This window comes from Micromesistius poutassou, assembly GCF_964030765.1.
Source record: "Micromesistius poutassou genome assembly, chromosome: 15".
Classification (NCBI taxonomy): domain Eukaryota; kingdom Metazoa; phylum Chordata; class Actinopteri; order Gadiformes; family Gadidae; genus Micromesistius; species Micromesistius poutassou.
In genome coordinates, this window is record NC_140285.1 from 3,486,510 (window position 1) to 3,512,425 (window position 25,916).

At 47.9% G+C, this 25,916-nt stretch overlaps 1 protein-coding gene across 1 annotated transcript in view; it reads right to left on the reverse strand.

Annotated features, from left to right (window-relative positions):
- Positions 1-580: 580 nt before the first annotated feature.
- Positions 581-25,916, reverse strand: part of nphp4 (nephronophthisis 4) — a gene marked incomplete at its 5' end in the record, with an annotated part of 135,139 nt that continues 109,803 nt past the window's right edge. The window contains 10 exons of the mRNA XM_084479769.1: positions 581-695; positions 3,583-3,724; positions 5,871-6,053; positions 7,487-7,658; positions 8,336-8,421; positions 8,619-8,695; positions 9,349-9,508; positions 18,317-18,400; positions 19,968-20,157; positions 25,893-25,910. Coding sequence (XP_084335895.1) covers positions 3,677-3,724; positions 5,871-6,053; positions 7,487-7,658; positions 8,336-8,421; positions 8,619-8,695; positions 9,349-9,508; positions 18,317-18,400; positions 19,968-20,157; positions 25,893-25,910 — 1,018 coding nt within the window. The 3' untranslated portion in view covers positions 581-695; positions 3,583-3,676. The remainder of the gene's footprint in view (positions 696-3,582; positions 3,725-5,870; positions 6,054-7,486; positions 7,659-8,335; positions 8,422-8,618; positions 8,696-9,348; positions 9,509-18,316; positions 18,401-19,967; positions 20,158-25,892; positions 25,911-25,916) is intronic.

The following is a 25,916-nucleotide window of genomic DNA, read 5'->3' on the forward strand; positions in this document are numbered from 1 at the left end:
AAGCTGTGTGCCGGCTGATAGTGGCGTTCCGTGGCTGTGTTGTAGGAAGTCTCTTTTGGTTTGAAAATATCCGTTACCTGTTGCCATTCTAAACTCAATTTGAGGAAATGGGGGAAATGGAGTGAAGTGAGCGCTGTTTTTCTTTTGGTCACACCGAAAAAACCCCAACGGTGGTGTTGTTTGTTTTCTTGAAAAGGACATTAAACACGGCGTTTGGATCAGCTGTATGATTGGACTGTGTGAATTCAGCTCCGACAGTGCTGCAGGAATCCAATCCCCTCCGAAGAACAGCGCTATCTGCACTCTAGTTCTGATTCATGCGACTTTGGTTGGAAAACAAACACTGTAATGACATTTCTTGTCGTCCTTCATAAACACAACAATGCTAAACATGAAAAGAAAAATCGCCGCACACAAAATTGTCTCGAAGACAAATCTTATTCCATGTCGTACATTCAACGACTGAACACAGGGCACGGAAGGCCTCAGTGGGGGTTGACCTGTGCGACCTTCGGAGGCTGACCCGGGAGCCCGCCGGGGTCAGGGTCCGGAGGTCAGGAGTAGTTGACCTTCAGGCAGAAGGCCTCCTCCGTCTTCTCGTCCAGGTTGTTGATGTAGATGGAGATCTCCGTGCTGCCGCCGCTCTGGCTGGGGGCGAAGCGGAGCCCGACGGTGTACACCTCTCCACCCCCCACCTGAGGAGACACCACCAGCCGCGGGGACACTGTTAAAGCCGCTCACATGAGGGTCACTTCTGCATTGTTTTGTGTATTGTAACTTTTCTGGTCAGGCCTGTTGTGGGAGTGTGTGTGGATGGACGGCTGGTTTAAGCAGCCTCACCTGGCTGATCTGATTGGACTCTGTGTGTCTGATTGGACTCTAAGGCTGTTGCACATTGAGCAATGTGCACAGGTTTAACCAGCCCTCACCACACACATTCGGGAGATCTCCTGGATGGCAGCAGTGCACCGTTGCCAGGTTCAAACCTTTGCAATAAACCCTGATTTTTAACACCCTGTGTCCTTGGTCTGGAGGAGCCCAAAAGAAGCCACCTAGGTGGAATGTGGCAGCCACCTAGGCTGCGTGTAGCATGGAGCTTTGCTACACCCGTGTTACATGTTGTCTGACTGTGACCAGTGTGCTGCTGCTCATCTTGAGCCAGGACACTCTTGTGAAAGAGTTGAATCTCAATGAGGCTCTCTCCTTGTTGAATAAAGGTACAATTATTTAGTGAATCCAACGTTTGATGACCACAAGTGCATCTGTTGGAATTTGCATTAGTCACATTAGCATTTGGTCATTTATAAGATGCTTTTATCCAAAGTGACTTACAAGTCACTTTGGATTATCAAAGAATACGATCAATATTTGGAGTCGGAAAATTCAAGCACTTAAAAAACAGCACAGCTGGATAGCGTGCAGAGTAGCTGTAGGAATCAGAGCGTCATATAAGGTTAGGAGAATCCATTTTTCATTGTGGAGACGATGGCCTAGCTTAAACAAATCCCAAGCCCTAATACACATAGTGGGGCACAGGTTCTCAAACCAGTGGCAACGTTTTGTGTTAAATAAGTACAAAAAAATAACTCAACTGAGGGGTGAGAAGGACTGAAACTCTGAAACTTGGTAAAATACCCAGAAATATTGGAACACAATGTCCCCGCCAAAACACATCCTTATTTCATTGCTTCAATATACCCACTGACCAAACTTTCTTTATTTGTTTTATTTGTGCTGTTCAAATGATCTCCAGAGGGTGCTGTATTTGGTTATACTTCCCCTCTAAGCCCCGTCTTCCTTCCACATTGTGTTTGTTGCTCTGGCCCACAGAGCTCAAGGTCTTTATTGTCAGTGCCAGCATTTCATTTATTTCCCTCTGACCCCCGTATCAAATCAAGGGCCGCTTCTCCAGCGGCGTTTGCTTTAATAGGCGGTGAGAGATAAATGGGTCAATTCTGGGGATTTATGCCGTAATCTTCCCAAATGCAGCAGGGTATCGATCGGCCCGTCGCTTCCCAGAGCCTGCTTTATGTTGTGATTTCTTTCTTTTTTAATTCATTCCAGGGCAGATATTTCAAACCAGCAGTGCTGTGTATCCCCTTCACACTTTCAGACCAGGCCCGAGCAATCTGCGGGACATCGAGAAATTCTAATGCACAAGAAAAATGGTGGTGGATGGTTCCGTCCATTTGCCTTTCCGTCCATCTCCCCACTCTCTCTCTGCCTCTCTTTCATTCTCTCCCGGACGGCTAAAACCAAAACACAGTGATGGGTCTACTCACTATTTAGCCATTCAGCAGGCTCTTATCTCAAAGTAATTCACAGTGAATTTAGACACATCCTACTGGAGAAGACAGGGGTGTGTGTGAGGCATTCTTCCTCAAGAATAACCACGGATAAAACCATGGAAATTGTGGGATCGAACCCACAAACAATCACCTGCAGGGAGTCCAACACCCCAGCGACCAGACCACCCTGCCATTGTTGTGTGGAAGAACCCTGGCTGTCACTGTGGCTGACAACACCACCTCAGGGGTTATTTCAAGATAGTTAGTCATCCAGAGTCAGATCACACCCGTCTAAATGCAGAGCGTGATGATAATGATGATAATGATGATGATGATGATTGTTGGGTGTTCGCCGACGTGATTGCGTGTCACTGAAATGGTGGTTAGCGACGCGGGGGAATGATCCGGGAATAAGCGGGCGCGTGGGAGAGACGTCATCCTCAGCTGATGGAGTCAGCTGGGGAGGAAGCCCAGGATCTATTGGAATCGTGAGTTCGAGACGCGACGGCAGGTCGGCGGGACTTCATCAGTGATGAGAAGACATTTAAAACAAGGGACAAAAAAAACACTAAAAGATGGTAAAAGGGAAAACTGAATAAATGATTCAACATGTTGCAGTGTCTTATATTGAGGTGGTAGTAAGACAGTTTAGTGAGACAGAAGCTCAATGCTGTTTAGATTACAATTAATTGGAACGTGTTTATTGGAACTTACTGTGAATTATATATGATATATATATATATATCTATATATATATTATAACTGCAGCAGCATGAATCACAGTCAGAGCTCTGACCCGTCACTGACCCGTTGCAACAACAGTCTTCTGGAAGAACAAATCAAGTACAGTCCAAAGCAACTTAATCTAAGCCGATAACTCAACTGCTGACAAACGAGACCCAGACACCAACACACCCACACAGTCTCACATATACACCCAAACACCCAAAGTAACACACACACCCACACACCCAAAGTCACACACACGCACACACGGCCACAGTCACACACACGCACACACACCCCCAAAGTCACACACACGCACACACGGCCACAGTCACACACACCCCCAAAGTCACACACACGCACACACACCCCCAAAGTCACACACACGCACACACACCCACGCCCTCAGTCTCACACACCCACAGTCACACATACACACCCACAGTCACACACACACACACACCAACAGACACACACACACACACACACACACACACACACACACACACACACACACACACACACACACACACACACACACACACACACACACACACACACACTTCACCTGGAAGCGGTCCTCCTTGAACTGCAGCAGGTCCGGCCGGTCCGAGTGCAGCAGGAAGGTGCGGGTGTCCGGGTACGGGTTGGTGTAGGTGATCCTACGTGCTGCCCCGGCCCCCAGCCACCGGTACGGAGAGCTCGAACGCCTGGGGGAACACACTGTTTAAGACACAGCACAACACAACACAGTCTAGTGGTGGCAGAGCTGTTTGACCCCCCCGCCCAAAGAGGTATTGGGTTTCCTCAGTCCTCAGTGTCCTCAGTCTAGCTGTGGGGGGGGGCACTCTGAGCTGGATGCCCCCTCGCCTCCTACATGGCTCCATAAAGGTAATGTAGGTACGATTTCAGAGCTATTATTAATGAGTGCTTCTTTAGAAATGCCACAGCCATCCATAGGCTGAAATGTGCAGAGAGAATAGCTTGTTTCAAGTTGAATGAGACTGCCTCTGTATGAGACAATTTCGATTTTAGACGCAATCAGGGCATCTCTTCCCTAATTGGCACGGGGAATCCATCTTGCCCGTCAATCACAGGGCAGAGAGGGAGTGGACTTTTTTGGGGGCAAATTTCGGTTCTCTCTCTTTCTTTACAACTACCGAATCTTACCGGCAGCACATTCAAGGAGCGCATCGGAAGCCTATGGATCTTCCGTGTGGCGTCTGCTATTTCTGAATATCGTTCTTTCATATCGCTGTTCTGCTGGTCCGTGGAGCATACACTGTAACCACAGCACTCACTTGCCCCCCCTTATCGCTCATTTATGAGCACATATGCAGCACGACTGTGTGGTAAACATGCCGGGAACACATATGGCACGAAATACATATTTCATGCAGAAGTGAGTGCTACACGGGATGCCACATGTAGGGATGGACTTCTTGGCAGCTTCCTCCTTTTCTCTCGCCTCTTTACTGTATTTGAGGGACTGCTGTGTTCATTTCAACCTCGAGAGATGTACTGCTGTGTAGAGATGGGGGAATGAGGGAGTACTATAATAGGAACTTCCCGCCCTTGCATTAAAGGTAGGGTAGGCAATTTGGAGACACCACACATTTTAGCCCTCAGACACATTGCTTGAAACAGAAAGGGTATCCGTCACCCTAATATGATGGAGAAGGAGGAAATGAGGAAACTTCTCCTCATTGGCTACTCCTTGGGGGAAGGGGGGTGGGGGGGTGGCGGGGGGGCTGTCAAACGGGGGGCTGTCAAATGAATGATGGCGTCATTGGAGCACCTTGACACGGGACACGTGATGGTGACACCGATGTGCACAAGCGGCTGCATTCAGGTTCAGTGTGCACGGAGGAGGCCATATGTTGGTGGAGGGAGGATGGTTACGTACCATCACCTCCAACCACGCACACACACACACACACACACACACACACCCTCCTGAAGGACAGCAGACAACAACTACAGCTATAAGGACTGCAGTCCAGTTTAAAGGGCATGTCTTAACTCACCTCTGCACGTCTCTCTCTCTCTCTCTCTCTCTCTCTCTCTCTCTCTCTCTCTCTCTCTCTCTCTCTCTCTCTCTCTCTCTCTCTCTCTCTCTCTCTCTCTCTCTCTCTCTCTCTCTCTCTCTCTCTCCTTAATCACTATATCTTTTTGTCCTCCTTCCTTCTCATTCACATCTAATCTCTAGCCATCTATTCAATCCTCTCTCTCCGTCTCTTTCTTCCATTTACTGGCAATCTCTCTCTCCCTTTAATGTCACTCTCTGGCCTTTAACTTCAACTTCACTTGCTCTTTACAGGCTCTGCCCCGTCTGACAAATGGCACACATTAGTCTGTATTGAGTTGGGCTTTGTGTGTAGTGTGTTTGTGTAGCTGTCTATGTACATCCATGTGTGTATGTGTATAGTAATGTTGATTATGGACAGACCCTAAATGGAGAACTACAATAAGTCGCTAAGCAACGGTGAACTGAGCACCATATCACACAGAGCCTCGAGCAGGGGCTATGATGTTAGCTAGTTGTGTCGTAGCGGGCTACTACAGAGAGGTAAGGCAGAGGCTCATTCATAAAGTAACTAAACCCTGATTCAAACCTATGTCAGTCTTATCAAATTACGTTATTGTGTTATTTTCCAACAGAGTAAGTCAGTGGGGATTTCTCCTGCCAATGACATTGCCAGTGAGCAAGGCAGTTCCAGCAAATAAACAACACAATACAAATAACAAAAAAAACGAAATATTATAATAATTCACTGCAGATACAATAAATACATATTAAATGACAACCAAGACGTTTACACTGCGCGGGTTTTTGGCGCGCGGCTGGGGACTGACCTTGGACAGGACGGGCCGGTGGGCGTTGAGGCAGACCATCCAGGCGGCGAGGAGCTGACAGCGCTCCACGTCCACCGCACTGACGAACGCCAGGCGAGAGCCCGGGCGCCACGGCTGCACGCGCACCTGCAGCTCCTGCACGGCGCCCGCAGGGGGCAGCACAAACAGCCCCGCCGGGTCCACCTGCCAGGGCAGGGCATGAGGGGAAGTGGGAAGGTGGGTTGGAACTAAAGATGGTGTGGACATGGTTTAAACCATGTGCACGCATGGATGCGGTTCAACGGTGTTGCTCGATGATAATATTATTGTAATATTTTAATTTCACATTTGTAATGATTGAGAACTGATTATTGAGCTTGTAAATGACTATATTAGCTTTCATTCAATGAGGTAAGCATAAATTACTCAAACACTCTTCTTCTCATTGCTTATGTACTTCCATACATCCACACATAAAAGAGCGGGCGAGACAAACAACGAACAACGCTGGGTAATGGATCCCTTTTGAGAGGGGAAAAACCAAAGGGAGAGCAGAGAGGAACAACCTTTCATCCAACGAGTGGATGAAAGGAGGGCGATGGAGACGGCGGGAGGAGAGGTTACCACAGAGACGCAACAGGATTACTGTATGGGTTCTGCACCTCTTACTTATTTCGGCCTTATCAAAGTTGTTGAGAGAAGGTGGGCTAATCAGCGGCCGGAGCATCATTCTCTTCAACTGGGGCATCAGTCTGTCCATCTCTCCTTCTCTGTCTGTATCTCTTTGTCTCTCTCTTTCTTGCTCTGTCTATCTGTGTCTGTGTCTGTCTCTCCTTCCCTCCCTCGCTCTCTATCCTTCCCCGTCTCTATCCGTCTTTGTTTCTCTCCATCTCTCACCCTTACTCTGTCAAACTCCCCTCTGTCTGGCTCTCTCTCTCTCTCTGTATCTCTCTGTGTCTCTCTCCCCCTCTGTGTCTCTCTCCGTCTCTCTCATCAAGACGGTTCCTATGAATCTGTACAACAGTGAACTCACCTGTGGAGAAGGACTATATCAAAAAGTGTCGATCAAAGCACAGAGTGAAACCTTTTATAAAAAAACATCTGTCAAATTATTCTGCCAAGACGAGCGTCCCTCCATGTCCTCCTCTTCCTCATTAAGGTCAGATGATACAAAGCCTTGTGGAGGCAGACTGAGCAGGTCCTTCACTCCGGATCTATCTCTCAACATTTCCATTTATTTTTCAAAAAATGTGTCAAAGTTAGTGACTATGGCATAAATTCCTGCCTCAATGTGTGTGTGTGTGTATCCATGTGTTTGTTCATGCATGTGTGTATATGCACGTCTGTGCTCTGTACGTGATTGTGCTGTACAGGCGTGTGTGTGCTCTCATGGGTGTGTATGCATGTGTGTGTCCATGCGTGTGTATGTACAGGTGTGTTTTTCACGTGACTGTGCCGCATGCGAGTGTGTGTGTGCGCTCTCATGCACGTGTATATATGTACGTGTGTTCTGTACGTGATTGTGCTGTAATGCGATCGTGCCGTATGCGATTGTGTGTGTGCCTTCATGGGGTGTGTATGTATGTGTGTGCCCATGCGTGCGTGCGTGTGCGTGCGTATCCCAGGGCGGGCAGTACCTCCAGCTGGCTGGGGTGGGAGCAGTAGCAGCGGACCTTGCGGGCGGCCCGGGTCCCTCTGAGCACCAGGGACTGCAGGGTCCGCTGGCCCGCCACGCAGCTGACCTCCACCCTCTCCAGGAAGTGCACGTACACCCTCCAGATGGAGGCCGGACTCGCCAGCCAGCGGTCCCTACGGAGGGAGAGGGAGGAGGAAGAGGATCACAATGACAGCTAGCGTCGAGGTGATGAACGTCACCGCGGTGACCTGGTAGGGACCAGGTCAGTCGTTAATGGGTTTAGATCGTCACCTCATCTCTGATTCAATCGATAAACGACTACACTCACGGCAAATCGAGACCATTTGCCGAGATTTTTTTATATTTGGAATTTCGTTGTTCATCCTTTTTTTGCAGCAGTATCTCATCCAAGGTGAGACCCTTTAGAGTCCAGGTAGTGGGTCGAAGGTCAGGGAGAGACTGGGTGTTTGGGACTATGATGGGAACAGGTGAGAGGGACTCAATGGGGGGGGCTCTGAATGTGTGTGGAGGTGAGGGTGAATGTGTGTGGGTGAATGTGTGTGGAGTTGAGGGTCAATGTGTGTGGGTGAAATGTGATGTGTGCGTGTGTGTGAAATGTGAATGTGTGGGGTGAAATGTGAGTGGATGGAAATCCCCCCCAAAAAATAAACGTATTCAAGAGGTTTCTCAAAGTTCTACAGTGAAGTTCAGCTTCGTTACATTCTAACTGCTTTAAGGCATTCGATTTTGGGACAGAAAAAGGGGTTTTATGGTGGACTTGAGATATGCCAGGGTTTGGGGCTATTTTTTACCAGGCTGGCTCCGTTTGGGCTCCAGTAGTGATACGTACGTGAACAGCATTATGTAGAACATCTTCACGTCCGGGCTGGGACTCCCTGGTACCTTCATATACACGTCCTGGGGCTCCCCAGGTGCCTGAGCAGAAATAGACTCATCGGTCACATGACCGCAGACTGGCCACTAAATACGTTGAAGTACTTCCTCTCCCAATGCAATGTTAAATACACTCGTGAGACCGTTTGGCACCGCGAAGACCACCCCAGTGATGATTGCTTCAAATAAGCAATATCAATGTAATCGCTATATTAATATCAGTACGGCATTTCACTTACCAGCATCTTGGTCTGGCAGATGACGCCGGGGTCACTGCAGCGTACCAGTATCTCCTCATCAGAGCCATCTGTGCTGCCTACCGGTGAGGGAGGGAGGGAGGGAAGAGAGCCACAGAAGGAAAGAGCCGGACAGAGATGGAGATACACAGAAAGAGTCGATCAGAAACGAGCCAGGAATGAGAGTGCATGCATCATTGCTTCTTCCACAAGTCCAGTAAGGAGTGTTGATTATTGATTTTTTTTCTGTGTTGTACAGCTGGAGGCTTGTTTCTTGTTGCTTGCCGTTGAGTTGGTTCACAAACATTGGTCAACCTCAACCGGGACACGATCCATTTGGGTGTATTATTTAATCACCAGCATGTGCACACTGACACATGCACGCGCAGGCACACACATGCACACACCCACACAGAGAAAACAAACACAATAGGAACAGATACACACGCACATACAGGAAGGAAGCATTCATACACTAGGGACATAACCCCCCCCCACACCTCCAAATCACACACACTGTGAAACAACAGTTTTCACGCTGGCACATGTATGTGCCCATTTCAATGTATTATGATCACATGCATGTGCGGCCGTACACACACACACACACACACACACACACACACACACACACACACACACACACACACACACACACACACACACACACACACACACACACACACGTGCTCCCAGCAGGGGTGTGTGTGTGTGGGAGTGGGGGGTTTCTGACCTGGGGCGGAGGCGTGTCCGGGGGGGATGCGCAGGGCCTTCTTCAGGAGGCAGAGCTGGGGGTGGTAGAGACGGAAGGTGTGGGCCACCAGGTGGGGCGTGGGCTCCACATCCACCTGCAGCACCGCCAGGGGCTGCCCGTCCTCCGCCCGGAACGTCACCTGGAGGGGGGAGACGGAGGGGGGAGACGGAGGGGGGAGATGGAGGGGGTAGACGGAGGGGGGAGACGGAGGGGGGAGACGGAGGGGGGAGACGGAGGGGGTAGACGGAGGGGGTAGATGGAGGGGGTAGATGGAGGGGGGAGACGGAGGGGGGAGACGGAGGGGGTAGACGGAGGGGGGAGACGGAGGGGGAGGAGGGGGTTGACTTATTGATATCCTTATAGCTGTTCCTTACATCCTGGTGGCTCACAGTGGAAATATTCGTTGTTTTCGTTCAGAATTGTAATGCTAGTTAGAACCGGCACGCAATTTAGAGTAAAACACTTTTTTTAATCACTGTATCCAACTCCTCTCCCTTATTTTATAACATTTTATCTGGAGTGTATTTTTAGAGCCCTTGGTCCAACGGGAGAGGGAGAGCGAGTGGGAGAGAATTGTGACAGCGGGCGAGTAAAGAGCGAGTCAGACCGAGTGAGAGAGAGGGAGAGATGAGCGAGAAACAGAAAAGAGAGAGAGGGTGGGAGGGATAAGACAGAGAGAAAGAAAGAAAGAGAGAGAAAGAGAGAGATATGAGAGAGTGTGAGAGAGAGAGAGAGTGTGAGAGTGTGAGATATGAGAGAGGGGAAAGAGAGAGAGTGGGAGAGAAGGAGAGATAGAATGGAGAGACTGGGAAGAAAAGGAGAGAGAGTGGGAGAGGTATGATGGAGAGCAAGAAAGGGAGGGAGAGAGAGTGGGAGACATATGATGGAGAGAGAGAGGGCAGAGAGACAGAGGAGTGAATGGCCACTAAGCTGGGCTGTTGTCGGTATAAATCCACAACGCCCCGTTTGGATGAATAAGGACAACAAGGGCTAGACAGTAATCCATTTCCTCTGAGGACGCTTTGTTGTCTGTAATAAGAGCGCGGGGACTTGTTATTAAGGAAACTGTCCGATGTACCTTTCTGTTCACACCGCAGAGCAACCTCGCCATTTATACCTCAGCCACACACCAAAATCATACACAAAAACAAGACACATTTCACAGCTAAACAGATGCAGGGTCCACACTTGGCTGCTATATTGAGGTAGTACTTCTGAAGGTGTACTAGTAAGGTAGTATGGATTTATGCATTGATTTTTTTCCCCCTCATTTGGAGCTCCAGTCACTCATTTACCAGACAATGTCCCCTCCTAAGGTAAACGCAATAAACAGTACGATGTTGAATTGAAATGATTAGAGATTGTAATGACAGCATGGAGCATTGCAGGTGTAGCACAACAGCCTGCATTCCTGAATGGATGATTCATGGAAAAGTTATAATTTGTATCATTTGTCTGTTATGTTTTCCTCTTTTGGTCGGCCTGTCTCAGGCAGTTGCATTACATTCCCCAAGGGGGGGAGAACCAGTCCTAAATACTGCTGAGTCACATTGAAGGACCACTGAGCACCAGCAGATCATTCAGCTGCTTATGACGTCCGCCTGCATCCCTCCCGCCCCTCCCTTCCTCCTCCTCCCCTGACACACACACACACACACACACACAAAGACAGAAACATACACCAAAACCTGCACATCCACACTCACAAAGACAGTAGCACCGCACCATCGCACAGACACAGACATACACACAGACACATATGCACACACTCACAAAGACGGAAGCATACACCAACACACACACACACACACACACACACACACACACACACCTGCAAACACACTCATACTCACAAAGAGAGACACATACACCAACACACGCACGCACGCACGCACGCACGCACGCACGCATATGGGGTGAAATCGAAGTCAAAACACTTGGAAAGATGCGCAGCAACGTGTGTGTGCACGCATGGTTACTTTGTTATGCATGCGTGTGTGCGTGCGTTGTTACACGCAGATTGTATTTCACGCGTATGGGGTGAAATCGAAGTCAAAACACTTGGAAAGATGCGCAGCAATGTGTGTGTGCACGCATGGTTACTTTGTTATGCATGCATGCGTGTGTGCGTGCGTTGTTACGCGCAGATTGTATTTCACACGTAACAAGAAGCTGCGTACGTATGAAGCAGAGTGCGCACGTCTGTCTGTCACGGCGCGGAAGTTGATCTGCAGTGCGTGCACACTAAGCGTAGTATGAACGTGTAGTGTAGTGGGCCTTTTCATTTTAGTCAACCAGGGGATGGATGAAAATGGAACACAGAACAACTACACTACACGTTCATGTAACGCGTAGTGTGCGCACCGTGCAGATTAACTTCCGGCCGCGCAGCATCAGAATCTGCGACCGCACGTGTGTGTGAACGCGTAACAACATTTGTCAAACAGTGACAGGCAGACGTGCGCACGCTGCTTCATACGTACGCAGCTTCTTGTTACGCGTGACAGAGTTTGCGCACGTCGTTTCCGCGTACGTGTGAGCGCCTGACAAAAATGTTCAATTATTTTCATGTGAGCTTTAATGCGTGCGTTCGCTAAAAAACGCATGAATGTTACACGTAGTCACTACATGTAGTGTGATTACCGGCGTGCAGCAGTCATCACGCGTGAACGTGCGTGTGAACGGGGGACTCTTATAAGTCAATGAGGAAACTACATAACACGTCAGGCACTGTCTGCTGCTCAGGCTTCAAAGCACGCGGGTGTGACACATTCAGTTGATATGTGCGCACATAATATGACACGATCCTGCCGGCATAGTATGCCGGCATTAACGCTCGCATGAAGATAATTGAACATTTTTGTCAGGCGCTCACACGTACGCGGAAACGACGTGCGCAAACTCTGTCACGCGTAACAAGAAGCTGCGTACGTATGAAGCAGCGTGCACACGTCTGCCTGTCACTGTTTGACAAATGTTGTTACGCGTTCACACACACGTGCGGTCGCAGATTCTGATGCTGCGCGGCCGGAAGTTGATCTGCACGGTGCGCACACTACGCGTTACACGAACACTTGTGTGTGAACGCGTAACAACATTTGTCAAACAGTGACAGACAGACGTGCACACACACACACACACACACACACACACACACACACACACACACACACACACACACACACACACACACACACACACACACACACACACACTCCCAGCCAGCCAGGCACTTTGAAGTCCACGGCATTTAAGGCTGCCCCTGGGATCCGTGCAGACAGGGACACAAATTGTATTCATACGCATGCAGCAATTACATGCTGACATGAGCCGTCCCATGTACAAGCATGCACAAATGACAGCGTGCACGGAGAACACTGGGGCGCATGCTCCGCGCTCCGCAGGCAGGCTTAGGGTAATGGTGGGCTCCGCGGATGAGCAAGAACAGAACCTGTAGACAGGACACGCAGACCCGGATTACAGTTAGAGGTGACACCAGCTGGGTTCCAGTACTAAGCGAGCTGGCTAAGGAGGCGGCTTCCTTTGTATGACACAGGGCACAGGAAGCGAAACGGTGGATTTGGGACACAGTCACTGAATGGTACTGTATAACAAATGAAATGAATGCAGGATTTCTACAGATGTTAAAGAAATAGTTCCTTGATACAAAAGTGTTAGTCGTTCAAAGTTGCAATGCGTAAGATTGAGCCCCTCTCAGTGAGAACCGTATTTTTTTGGAAAATAAAGCCATGGCTTGTATCCCGTTTTTACGAAGCGAAACTGTCGCTGCGGCTTATTTTCCGCAGCGGCTTATAGGAAGATTTTGCAATCACAAAGACTTCAAAGAAAAAAAATCGGCGCCGTTTTCAGTGATTTGCATTCGAGTGATAAACCATGACGTCTCTAATGCCGTCATGATGTAAAGCCCATAAGCTCATTTATATTAGAGGTTTGCGGAGTAAAAGATAGCCTGGTAAAGAAACAAACATTGGCATCACTTCATAAAAAAAGAGGATGCCTGTTTGCCACGATGTGCTATAAAAGCAGTGTTTCACTCACTAGTTGTAGTCACTTTCCCTGGGAGCTCGGGGTGTGCTGCTTGCATTCGGTACAGGCGCCTCACCAAGAATATGGATTCCTCAAAATCAAACAAATGTGACAAGGCTCCTGCCAGATCTCAACGTGCCTCTCCTCAAAGACGCTCGTACACAAACGCCTTCAAACTACGAGTCGTCTCGGCGGCTAAAGGAAGCAGTAACAGAGCGGCGGCCCGGGAGTCTGGCATCGACGAGAGTCAAGTCCGCCGGTGGAGAGCCAGCGAGGAGACCCTGGAGAGACAGAAGAGCACCGCCCGGGCTGTGGGTCGGGGACAGAAGTGCAGGTGGCCTGAGCTGGAGCAGCGAGTCACAGAGTGGGTGCGTGCTGAACGGGTCGCGGGCAGAGCTGTGAGCACCGTGGCCATAAGGTTAAAGTCAGGCGTTGTGGCGCACGACATGGGACTCGCTGATTTTAAGGCCAGTCCTTCGTGGTGCACGCGCTTTATGCGTAGGCACGGATTATCCGTCAGAGCCCGGACAGCGGCCGGACAGAAGCTTCCTGAAGGCTGGGAGGCAAAAGTCCAGGAGTTCAACGGCTATGTGCACAGGGTCATTCAGGAGAACAATTTCCCTGCATCAAAAGTCGGAAACGTGGACACCGTTCCGATGTCTTTTGAAGCGCCACAAACTCGGACAGTGAATGAGGTTGGAGAGGACAGGTTGGAGAGGACTGTCAGTACAATAGGCCGTGACCGCACTCACTTTACGGTCGTGCTGGGTTGCATGGCGGACGGAACCAAACTGCCACCGATGCTCATTTTCAAGCGAGAAACTCATCCGAAGGAAAAGCTACCTAGGGGATGTGTCGTCCATTGCAACAGAACGGGGTGGATGAACGAGGGAGTGATGAAGTTATGGCTGGAGAAATGCTGGCGAAAGCGGCCAGGCTCATTGCTGAACCCCGAAGGCCTGCTCATAATGGATTCCACGGCTGCTCACAGAAAAGACGGAACCAAGCAGGCCGTACGTGACCAACGGTCCCAGCTGGCCATTATTCCAGGAGGGCTGAATTGTAAGCTGCAACCGTTAGATGTGGGAGTTAACCGTGCTTTCAGGGTGTACATTCGGGAGGAATGGGAAAAATGGATGACTGCAGGCTTACACCAATTCACTCCATCTGGAAAAATCCAAAGGGCAACCGTTTCCGAAGTCTGCACATGGGTGATCGATGCATGGGCAAAGGTAAAGCCGGCATCCATTACAAACAGTTTCCAGAAAGTGGGTATTAACTTGGCGCCAGCCACTCAAGCCTCGGAAGACGCAGACACAGATGCAGACACAGACTGTGAAGAAGCATCCGCCAACGGCACTCTTCCCCAAGCTATGTTGCATCTGTTCGACTCAGATTCAGAAGATAGTGACTTTGAAGGATTCAATTTAAGCAACTGTGAGTCTGATGATGACAGCTAGGGTCAGAGACTTCAAAATTAGAAACTAGAATTTTCCTAAAACATTTTTATTATTTTCAAGAGTTTAGCAAAATGTATGATGTATTTTCAAAGTACATTTTTTGCAAACAAAAAGCGCAAAATAGTTTTTTGCTCTTTTCATGTTCAATGCTGAAATGCCAATGTGGTTAAACATTTGTTTTACAAACTATTTCTTCTATAACATTATTTAATGTTAAATATTGCAAGGGATAGCCCCGTGGCTAGGGTGTTCCACTCCCAGTCAAAAGGTACTGGGTTTGATCATCCGTCCACAGCCTAAACTGCAGGCTGCCTTGAACGAGATGCCTACGAAGTTATACAAAGTTGTTTGTTATTTAGGTATTGTTATTGAATGTGGAAATGTGTTTTCTTTTGTGTGGATCATTCTTTCACTGGAAAGCAAAGCCAAGGCTACTCCAGGAGCATGTCTCACCTACAAGGAAGTGGATTATTTTGCGGCTTATAGTACGGAGCGGCATATTGTTGAAAGTTTGAAACATACAACCCCGCGACTGAGAAAATAATTGAAAAATACAGCTGTATTTTCTATAAGTCGCGGGACACTTTCAGAATAAAAGATAAGTGTTCTGTCCACTATAACTGGCTATGCAACTGTGTGATGGAAACTAGTGTAGCTTGGCTGGCTGGGTAGCTGAGCGGGAATATGGGAGTATCGATAGCAATTTTATTGATAACATTATTTAATGTTAAATAATGCAAGAGATAGCCCCGTGGCTAGGGTGTTCCACTCCCAGTTAAAAGGTACTGGGTTTGATCATCCGATGTCCACAGCCTAAACTGCAGGCTGCCTTGAACGAGATGCCTCTAACCCCTACCTGCTCCTTAATGACTTGTATCTGCATTCACTGTCTGACCCTTACCTGCTCCTTAATGACCTGTATCTGAAATCACTGTCTAACCCATACCTGCTCCTTAATGACCTGTATCTGTATTCACTGTCTAACCCCCACATGATCCTTATTGACCTGTCTCTGTATCCACTGTCTAACCCCTACATGATCCTTATTGAACTGTATCTGAATTCACTGTTTAACTCCTACCTGCTCCTTAACAACATGTATCTGAATTCACTGTCTAACCCCTACCTGATCCTTAACAACATGTATCTGAAATCACTGTCAATCGCTTTCACAACATCTGCTCAACGCACAAACAGTAACATAACATAACATAACATCCATAACATCCACATTGGCTCAAAGTCATTTTTCCGGTTCTACTCAACGCGCTACTATGCAAGATTTACCATGTGTGAATAGTGCTGACCGGGACAAACAGACTAAATCCCGCTGACAGACAGCGTTTTCGCCGCCACCTGACAGACGCTAAAGTGTCTGTCAGACACTAAAGTGTCTGTCAGGTTGGATCCTCCAGGTAAACCTGGAGGATCCAACTTCATTTCTATTATTATTGGTAGTCAGACGCAGAGGGGTGAGGGCCGGGCTCTGACCTCCTGACAGCGGGGTGTGTGTGTGTGTGTGTGTGGGATGGGGATGTGTGTGTGGGATGGGTGTATGTGTGTGTGTGTGGGGGAGAGGGGTGACTTGGGGTAACAGCCGGGCATGTCTCAGACAGACGGCACCCGCCAGGCACTTATTGGCAAACATTTCATCATTCCACGCAACGCTGGAGCGCCTCGGGAGGGGTGGGGGGGGGCGGCGACGGGGTGATGGGAGGGCTAGTGGGGGGCTGGTGGGTGGGAGGGGAGAGGGAGGGGGCTGGTGGGAAAGGGGGTGGAGGTATAGTAGTAGCAGACGTAAGAAGCACAGGATAGCAAAGAGGGAAGGCTGTAGCCCGGGTGATTGGAGGAGAGACACGCGTGTGTGTGTGTGTGTGTGGTGTGTGTGTGTGTGCATGGCTGCGTGTTCAATAATGCCCATTGAATAACCAGGGGCTCCTCATGTAAATGGCAGCAGTTGAAAGGGTAAGCATCTCTCTCTCTCTCTCTCTCTCTGAAATGTATTAACAAATGACCGATTCGATTGCATGGCATGAAGATAATATTAAATAACAATAAGAACATCATAATCAACTGTAGATGGACGCGGGTACGGATCACCGCGTCTGGAAGCGTTCCGCCGGAGAGATGGCCTGACATTTGCTAGACGGGCCGGAAAAAAGAAAAAGACAAACAATGTTCGGAAAAAAGTGATTTATCCCGCGGATAATTTCATTTGACAAACTTGTCTGGCAAAGGCAACTTCTTTTTAGAAACAGTTGACACAACAAAGATGTCTCCCTCGCAGGCCAAGTCAGCTGGCGTAGGAGGGAGCAAGTGCAAGAAAAGAGGCTTTGTGTGTGTGTGTGTGTGTGTGTGTGTGTGTGTGTGTGTGTGTGTGTGTGTGTGTGTGTGTGTGTGTGTGTGTGAAAAACGGAGAGGGCATGTGCATTTGTGTGTGTGTAAGGGAGGAAGTGCATGTGGGAACCAGAGTGTGTGTGTGTGGGGTTGTATAAGAGCAGGAATGCATGTATTTGTGCGTACGTGGGTGCGTCGGTGGGTGTGGTGTATTTCAGCAAGAAAGCAGAGGTGTGTGTGCGTGTGTGTGTGTGTGTGTGTGTGTGTGTGTGTGTGTGCACGTGTGTGTTTGGTGTGTGTGAGAGAGTGTGTGAGTCTTTGTCTATCCCATGGCCTGGTGTTAAACCATGTTAAAACAGAAGGTAGGCGCAACTTCTAGAGACTGGCATCTAAAAATAATCAATCAATATAACCCAGAGAAGATAAGCGTTTAGCTTCCATAATGGTTATTAATTTCTGCTTGGCGCTTCAAGACATTTCTATCAACAGAGATATTCGCGTGACAATAGTCAGGAGGAGAGGGGGGGGGGGGGTGTAGAGATACTATTGTTCTCTGTCCTCGATTATACATTCAGCATATCTCATTCGGATGCCACTCGCTCCATTAAAATGTTTCTCCTCACGTCATTAAACAGCAAAAAGGCTGGTTAGATAATTCAGTTCAAAGCCCGGAAGATAGAACCAACACAGATACACCCACACACACACACACACACACAAACACACAAGCAAAGACTCACAGACACACACACACACACACACATACCACCACAGACACACCAACAAACGCAAAACCCACCAACACACACACACAAATAGATATGGAAATAATAATAAAGAACATTTTGTGCTTCTGGTAGGCGGTTCTAGCTGTGGGAGTAAAGGCATATCTTCATTGCAACACAAAACCCATAGTTCTCTCTCCCTGTAATTCCCGCCCGGAGTCAGACCCAGATCGGATTCGCGGCGCAGCGACGGAGAATGAAGCATACGGAGAGGGAAAAAAAATGAGGAGAAAAAGGGATTAAATGAAATGAAAAATATCACCCTGAACAACAACACACTGCAAAGCAAGAGCGGCGCGCGTGACGTTTTCCCCTCACCTTGATGGACTTGGTGCGCACGATGTTGGACGCGTGCTTCCGGGCCACGCCTTCCTGTCGTCCCGAGGAAGGGAACCCTGGGCCCTGAGAAGGTTAAGATAAGAGCACAGCATGGATCTTTAATCAACACACACACGCACGCCTAATCCATTACCGGGGGGGGGTTGACCGTGTAAGATAATTGAGTGCTCATGTTAATCTGCGATACGTATCAGGCTCCGGAATCAGGCGACGATTTAAAAAAATAACAGATGCACACGGATCTGGGAGCTGTTGGGCTGATGTGGCGAGGCAAATAAAACAATAAATAATCATTTTAAAAAAGGGGACAGCTCATCGGGCGGAGGGAGATACTGGCGTAAGCTTATGTAAATGACATTTATCTCGAGAGCGACTCTTCGCTTCAAACGGAGCCCTAGAGCAAGCCGAGGTCTTCGCATCCGCATGACTCCTTCCCTTGGAATAATAGATGTTTAGCGAGCTAGCAAACCTAGTGGTGGGTTACGCAACACGGCGTTCCACTGAGTTCTAACCACATTACTGTCACTGTGTCTTAATGAAGCACTCTGACCCACCGCCTTAGCAGAACAGCGTACCCTCCTAGACTGTAGACCAGACCAGACTAGACCACACACGATTAGATTACGTGATAATATTACATTTAGATCCCATTCGATTTGACTGATTTCGATTAGTATCCAGTAAACTAAAAGGATGGCAAACATTGTCCATCAGTGGATTTGGTCAGAACCATACATTAGCTTGCAGTAATATCAATGACTCAATATCCATTGACATTGTATTGCTTTAAGTGGCTGTAATAAAGGAGGCTGTAGAATCAGATAAGCATCTGGGTAGGCCATTTGCGGGTTGTACAATGGTAAGGAGATCATATTATACATGTCTTTGGTATCGGCAAGTGGATCACTTGGCTTATTAAGGCAATTTCAAGGCTACTCCCATTCTACTCCACTAGAGAATCAACCTTACAAGAGAAAACAAATGAGGATGAAGTGAGAGTGAAATACTCCTGGGGTGTCTCCTTCAATGAGGTCAGAGGTCAGCTGGTCCTGAGGAGGGCAGCAGGAGACCAGCTGGCGGGGGGGCAAACCTAACGACCTAGAAAGTAACATCATCTCCCAGACACGGTTTGCCCGGCAGGACTGTCCGGGAGGACCCCTTCAAATCTCAGGGGGAGGAGAAGGAGGAGGACATGCTAACCACAGCGACGAACGTCACAGCTGGGCTGTGAACCCATGTTGTGAGGACGGCTCGATGGTTTCCTTTTACTTCAAGTGAGTCGGGTCTGTAGATATGAGGAATTATATGTATACGTTAAAGGTTAGAAGATACTTTTTAAGTATCTTTTTAAGATTTCTTTTTACGGGTCCACCCCGAGGCATGGTATCCGGGAGTTCTGTTTACTATTGTGACTGTGTGGTCACTTAGCAGACTCAGAGGGGGGTGTCGCGTTGTCATCGCCGGAATCACGCCAACCCACCGTTAAATGTGCTCCGCGGGGGGGGAGCCGACAAACGCTTCTTTGTGCGTTGTAAACCGTCAAGGGTGATGTCATGGATATCAACGTACCCCTTTATGTTACTACCATGTAATAAATAAATATGGAGAAGTATATTCAGCGTCGGGGTACCTGGAGCGGGGGGCTGTGGTCGCAGGCAAAGCTCTGGTACTTTAGGGGGATGTGGACGCTCTCCCGGGGCCGCAGGTAGACGCGGGGGTCCGGAAAGCCCTCCCCCACCTGCAACAGGTTCTCCTCCACCGGGGTGGGGCTCCGCGTCAAGGCCTTGAAGTGGCTCCACTCCTCCACGCTGGAGATTACACTGGGGGGAGGGGGAGGACAAGATACATGTTATGTTTTGACTCCCTCATGACATCCAACACTCCACTTCCATTACCACTTTCAAATCTCACCTGAAAACGTATCTATTCCGACAAGCCTACTCCCTTCAAGTCAGTCGCATTCTTGGGACCTGGAATGACCTGGAATCTCTTTGTACACTGTTTAATTATGTGGTTTTTTTTGCTTGCTCTTTTGACTTTTTGATTGATGTTTTGATTGTTTTTCATTTTGTTAGGTGACCTTGAGTGTCAAGAAAGGCGCCAATAAATAAAATGCATTATTATTATTATTATTATTATTATTATTATTATTATTATACATTATCTTAGTTGAGTTATTACTCTTCTAAGCATTTAGCAGATGCCTTTATCCGAAGTCTTGCAAGGATGCATGACGTCGTTAGGGAGCAGGTAGGAGCTAGGCATCTTGCTCAAGGATGCCTACCGGTGGACATGGGAATCGAACCCAGTATTTTTAGGGTGGGAGGGACAAACACCCACCTATGTTATATGAAATCCTCTCTCGCTCTCTCTCTCTGGGGGGGGGATGCTTTATAATGACTATATTGGTTTATCTTGCACAGCATTTTGTCCACTTTGTTTCGGGGGTTCATGAAACTTTGAAATGCCAACGTTTTTACTGCGGCAGCAATACTAGTAAAATATAACTGCAAAATATTGCTTTTATTTCCTTCAAAGTCGATATGGGTTATGTTTGTATAAAAAAAGATAAAACAGTAACTGCAGTAATATAAAAATATTTTAAGAATACCCTGTAGATATGAGGTGTTATATGAATTCGTTGAGGGTTAGAATATACTTTTTAATGATTCGAGTTTAACAAAGATAGTGAGTTTTGAGAAGGTAAAAGTTTGACAAGTCAAAACTCATGTACAGTGTACTGTGCTTGGGATTGAATGAACAGTAAATTAATTAAATGGGTCTTATAATACTTACACATTGGAATGGGAGATTTGCTGTGCTCAGCGACTAATGCACTATATTAAGCATTTGGTTGAGTGTGTTTTAAAAGAAAGATTGAGAAAAACGTTTTTTGTGAAAAGGCATTTGTGTTTGACTAAACACAAATTCCATTAGCCAGAAACGGTCAAAATGTAATGCATAAATACATATGATAAAATGTGTGTGTGACTTTCCTGTACTTCACATTATGTTCTGTTTTACAAAATGACTTTGACAAAGTTAGCCCACCCACTTTGTTTATCCTATTTGTATATCAGTTAGTAGTCATTTAAAAGATATGAGGTGAGATGAAGTGGGCGGTAAAATAAACGTAATAAAAGGACCTGTTAACCCCCCACCTCCCACACACACACACACACACACACACACACACACACACACACACACACATCACTGTCAATCAATACTGATGGGCGCCAGACAGGACAAACAAGATGGCCACCTAAACCTCAGAATCTAAGCTAGGTCGCAACAATAGAGTCGGAGGTTTTTAAGCTTTTAACCAACCCAACTTGAGATATGTTTATTCTTCAATGTAAACACTGACATGTTATCTCACCAACGTGACGACATATAGTCCATAGAGGCATTCAGTGAATGGCCGAGTAAAAAGCACGCCATCGTTACTCAGTTGGCGACCGATACACTGAGCACATTACTTTCAAATGAATGGAAAAAAACAAAAATATAATAAAAAATCCCCCCTCTCTTTTCCCCTAGCGGAGATAAGTCCATGGCCCCTGTGAAGCGGCATCAAGGGAAGAGCTGCTTGAATAAACTTCAAATGGTTCCTCCCTTCATGCTGCAGGAGGTCGTCTGCCATTGGTCAGGAGAACCACCTCCGCTCCTCTCCATGGCTCCTTCTGTGCGGCCGACCCAACCGCAGGGTTTTGAGGAGTCGCAGCTAATCACCAGAACTCTGTGCGTGCGTGTGTGCGTGCGTGTGTGGTTACGTGGAGTCCTCCTCCAACTAAGGAGGCAGCTGATGAGATAGGAACCAGGAGGCACATTGAGAGTATGAAAATAGAATCAGGTAGGAGGCGCGCAGAGAGGAAGAGATAGAGAGAGAGAGGGGGGTGGGAGAGAGAGAGAGGTTTGAGAATGAGACAGACAGAGAGAGAGAGAGAGAGAGAGAGAGAGAGAGAGAGAGAGACTGAGCAAGAGAGAGACATTGAGATGACTTTCCTCTTTTTCAGATAATCTAAAGAGAAAGCGACTGATCAGAAACATCTGGACTGCAAACAAATGATTATATTTCTGAAACGGTGAGGTGCGATCACAGTGACGGGATGAAAGAGAGACGGGGCGAAGAGGGGGACAGAGTTCTGCTTCAAACGGCTCGGGGGAGGGGTTCAGACCATCCATCGGCATACAGAATGAACGGCAACAGGTTGACTCTTCCCCCTTCACCACTTTCCAACAGGGTTAGCATCAAAGCTAGCACATCTAGAACATTCTCTCAGTAGTAGTTAGTCAGAAGATAACCTAGACGAAAACCTTTGTCTATGGGATGTTTTTGAAGTCACGCTTCTGCCGGGTTATTTTTTTGCTTTTGTAGAAGAAGTTTGACAGGCTTTATTATGTCCTTGTGGGCTGAAACAACGGTAAACCAGGAACAACGACCCAGCTACTGACTGGCTAATACTAGCCGTGCTCTGGTGTGCGCGAGAGCGAGAGAGAGATGGGGAGAGACAGAGAGGAAGAGCGAGACAGAGAGAGATATCCGTGGGCAGGAGAGAATCTGGTATTTACAATCCCCCGGGTCTCCTGGGAGAGGCGACAGACCTTTTTTCTGTAAGAAATAAAATTACATCACATTTGTCAGAAAACACCCCAGTGAGCAAAGTGGGGCTAGTGTGAAGCAAGCCGTGCATCTAGCGGTGAGGTGAGCGGTGAGACTAACAGTGTGACTAACAGTGTGACTAACAGTAAGGCTTAGCGATGCGGCTAGCAGGAGCACAGTGACTGGCTGGAAAGTTCCCAGCTGTGTTGTCTCCTGTCTCAAGTTGAGGCTAGCGGTGATGTTATTGGTGGGAGTAGCGGTAAGGTGAACAGTGAGGCTAAAGCGCTTTGCACAGTCGCGTATTGCCCGTACGCAATTTCCGCGCTGCAACCATTTATAGTTGCGGATCTGAGACACGCCTGTAGGTGCAGTCTTCTCCTGAACAGAGGTCCAGTAGTTATAGATTCTACAGCCAGTAAGATCACCAGACTCTCTCACCCTTGTAATCGAGAGTGGCATAGTCAATATAAAATCTGCTATCACGGAGGCCACATTACATTACAATAGTTGATGTAATGTAATGTAGTTATAGATTCTTTAGCCAGTATGATCACCAGACACATACCACCTGTGCTTAGACAACGTTTTTGTAATCAGCCTACTACAAGTAAATTGAATATAACAAAAGCAAGTACATTCCAAAATATGTTTTTATTTTGTGCATAGACGTAGACGCACGGTTCAAAAACACAAATTGTCGAAAATGCAATGTCCAATCAACCATCTTGCTCTCTGTGGTTTTTCCGGTCTGTCTGTCCGCTCGTACGCCAAGTGACAAAAATCGTGCGGATCCGAGCCATCAGACGCGCCTTAAAAAAGGGCGGTGCGACAGCCCATGCGCGGGGCACGTGACCGTCACGTGCATCAGGCAATTTTGCCTGATGCGCGGCTCGCGCGTTCTCTCATGCGCGACTGTAAATCAGGCTTAACAGTGAGGCTAACAGTGAGGCTAGCGGTGAGACAATAAGTGGGAGTAGAGGTGAGGTTAGCAGTGAGGCTAGCTGTGTGACTTACAGTGAGGCTAAGCCGTGAGGCTAGCGGTGTGGCTAACAGTGAGACAGGCGGTGAGACTAGCTGTGTGGCTAGCTGTGTGACTAACAGTAAGGCTAGCGGTGAGGCTAGCGGTGTGGCTAGCGGTGTGGCTAGCGGTGAGGCTAGCGGTGTGGCTAGTGTGGCTAGCGGTGTGGCTAGCGGTGAGGCTAGCGGTGAGGCTAGCGGTGTGGATAGCTGTGAGGTTAGCGGTGTGATTACCAGTGAGGCCAGCGGTGTGGCTAGTGGTGTGACTACCAGTGAGGCTAGCGGTGTGGCTAGCTGTGAGGCTACCAGTGAGGCTAGCGGTGTGACTACCAGTGAGGCTAGCGGTGTGACTACCAGTGAGGCTAGCGGTGTGACTAGCGGTGAGGCTAATCCATGAGGCCATTAGTGAAGCCACCGGCTAAAAAAGTTCCAGCAATGGGTTCCCAGCTGTTTCGTTCCTCCGTTATCCACGCCGGGCGCCGGTGGCTAATAACGTAATGATTCCTCTTCAGCACAGTCTGGCCTTTCATTAACCATGTGAAGGATGTTAATCTCTACCCCACGCACGCACAGACACACAAGTGGGATCCATAAGACTGTGAAGAGGCATTAGCCGTCAGAGAGGGAGAAGTAGATGTGTATAGCTACGGCTCCACTCACCGTGTCGCCTGAGAAAGTGGGACAGTGGAGAGCACTGGCATATGTATGCTCGTTCCGCCGGCATTATGAATGCATGTGGTTCAAGGAGGATTTGCTGCCAAGCCGTAGCACTAAGGCTGACTCTTTGTCAACTGGCCCGGGCTTTTGTCATGAGGAAAACAGCGTGGGGAAACTCGCAGGCTCAACGGCAACGCATCACTTTAGATCAGACGGTAATTGTGTGTGTAGTGCGGGTGATTTGAGGCAAATCTAGCGGTGTGCGGCACACTGCGGTAAATGCTACACAACTTCACCTCTGGTGATAATGTCAATCAGAACACGGATAATGTATGCCCGATTATGGGCTGGTTCCTGAAAGGGTGCTGTCCAGGGTGCTGATCTCTACCTTCTGTTGGAGTGTTTATACAGGGACTCCACAGGATACATGCATATGACTGCTGATACTGATACTGCTGCTACTACGAACAATTACTTATTAAGATTTTTTTATCCAAAGTCACTAACATTGACATCTTGCTCAAGGGTGCTTCCAGGCTTGTGGATATCAGGGTTGGAACCCAGCACTAATCGGCTGGGGAGTCAAACCCCCTAACCACTCGACTATCCTAATATGACATGTATATACAGTAAATCTAAAAATTTGACAGACTACTCGTGTCCTCCAGTCCCCTCTTCAGAATGGTTTAAACAGGAAAACAAAATGATTTAAATGAGGCAGTACTGACTGAATTCTGTGTTTTAATAAACACCACACCAATGTCTCCAGCGGTGTCTCCAGTGTGTCTCTGCAACAGCTGTTCATTAATCTTGGCTAAAACCCCCATTTAAAGACATTTTGAGATTGATCTAAGGATTAGAAATAACCAATTCCTACTTTCTCAGTCCAAAAGGTCAGTTGGTAAGAGAGCATTTGCCTCCCGTGCCCCATATTTATGGAATAACCTACCCCAACATATTAGGGAAGCAGGGTCTGTGGATGTTTTTTGGAAGACATTATTAGTCATTATTGTTCTTGTCCCAAGTCATTATTTGTTTTTATTATTATTATTTTTAAGACATTTTGTTTTTATCAATGTGTTGATGTTGTTTTTATCTAGAAGTGTTCTGAGACCATTGCGATGGTGAGACTGCACTTTAAATAATAAATTGATTGATTGATTGAGAAGGTCACAATAAGGGCGGAGGAATCCAGTTCCCCAGCATCCATGTGCCACCACAACCCTGCACCGTCCCACCTCCCTCCCTCCCTCCATCCCCCTCTCTGTCTGTCACCTGAGTTCGGGGTCGGAGCTGTGG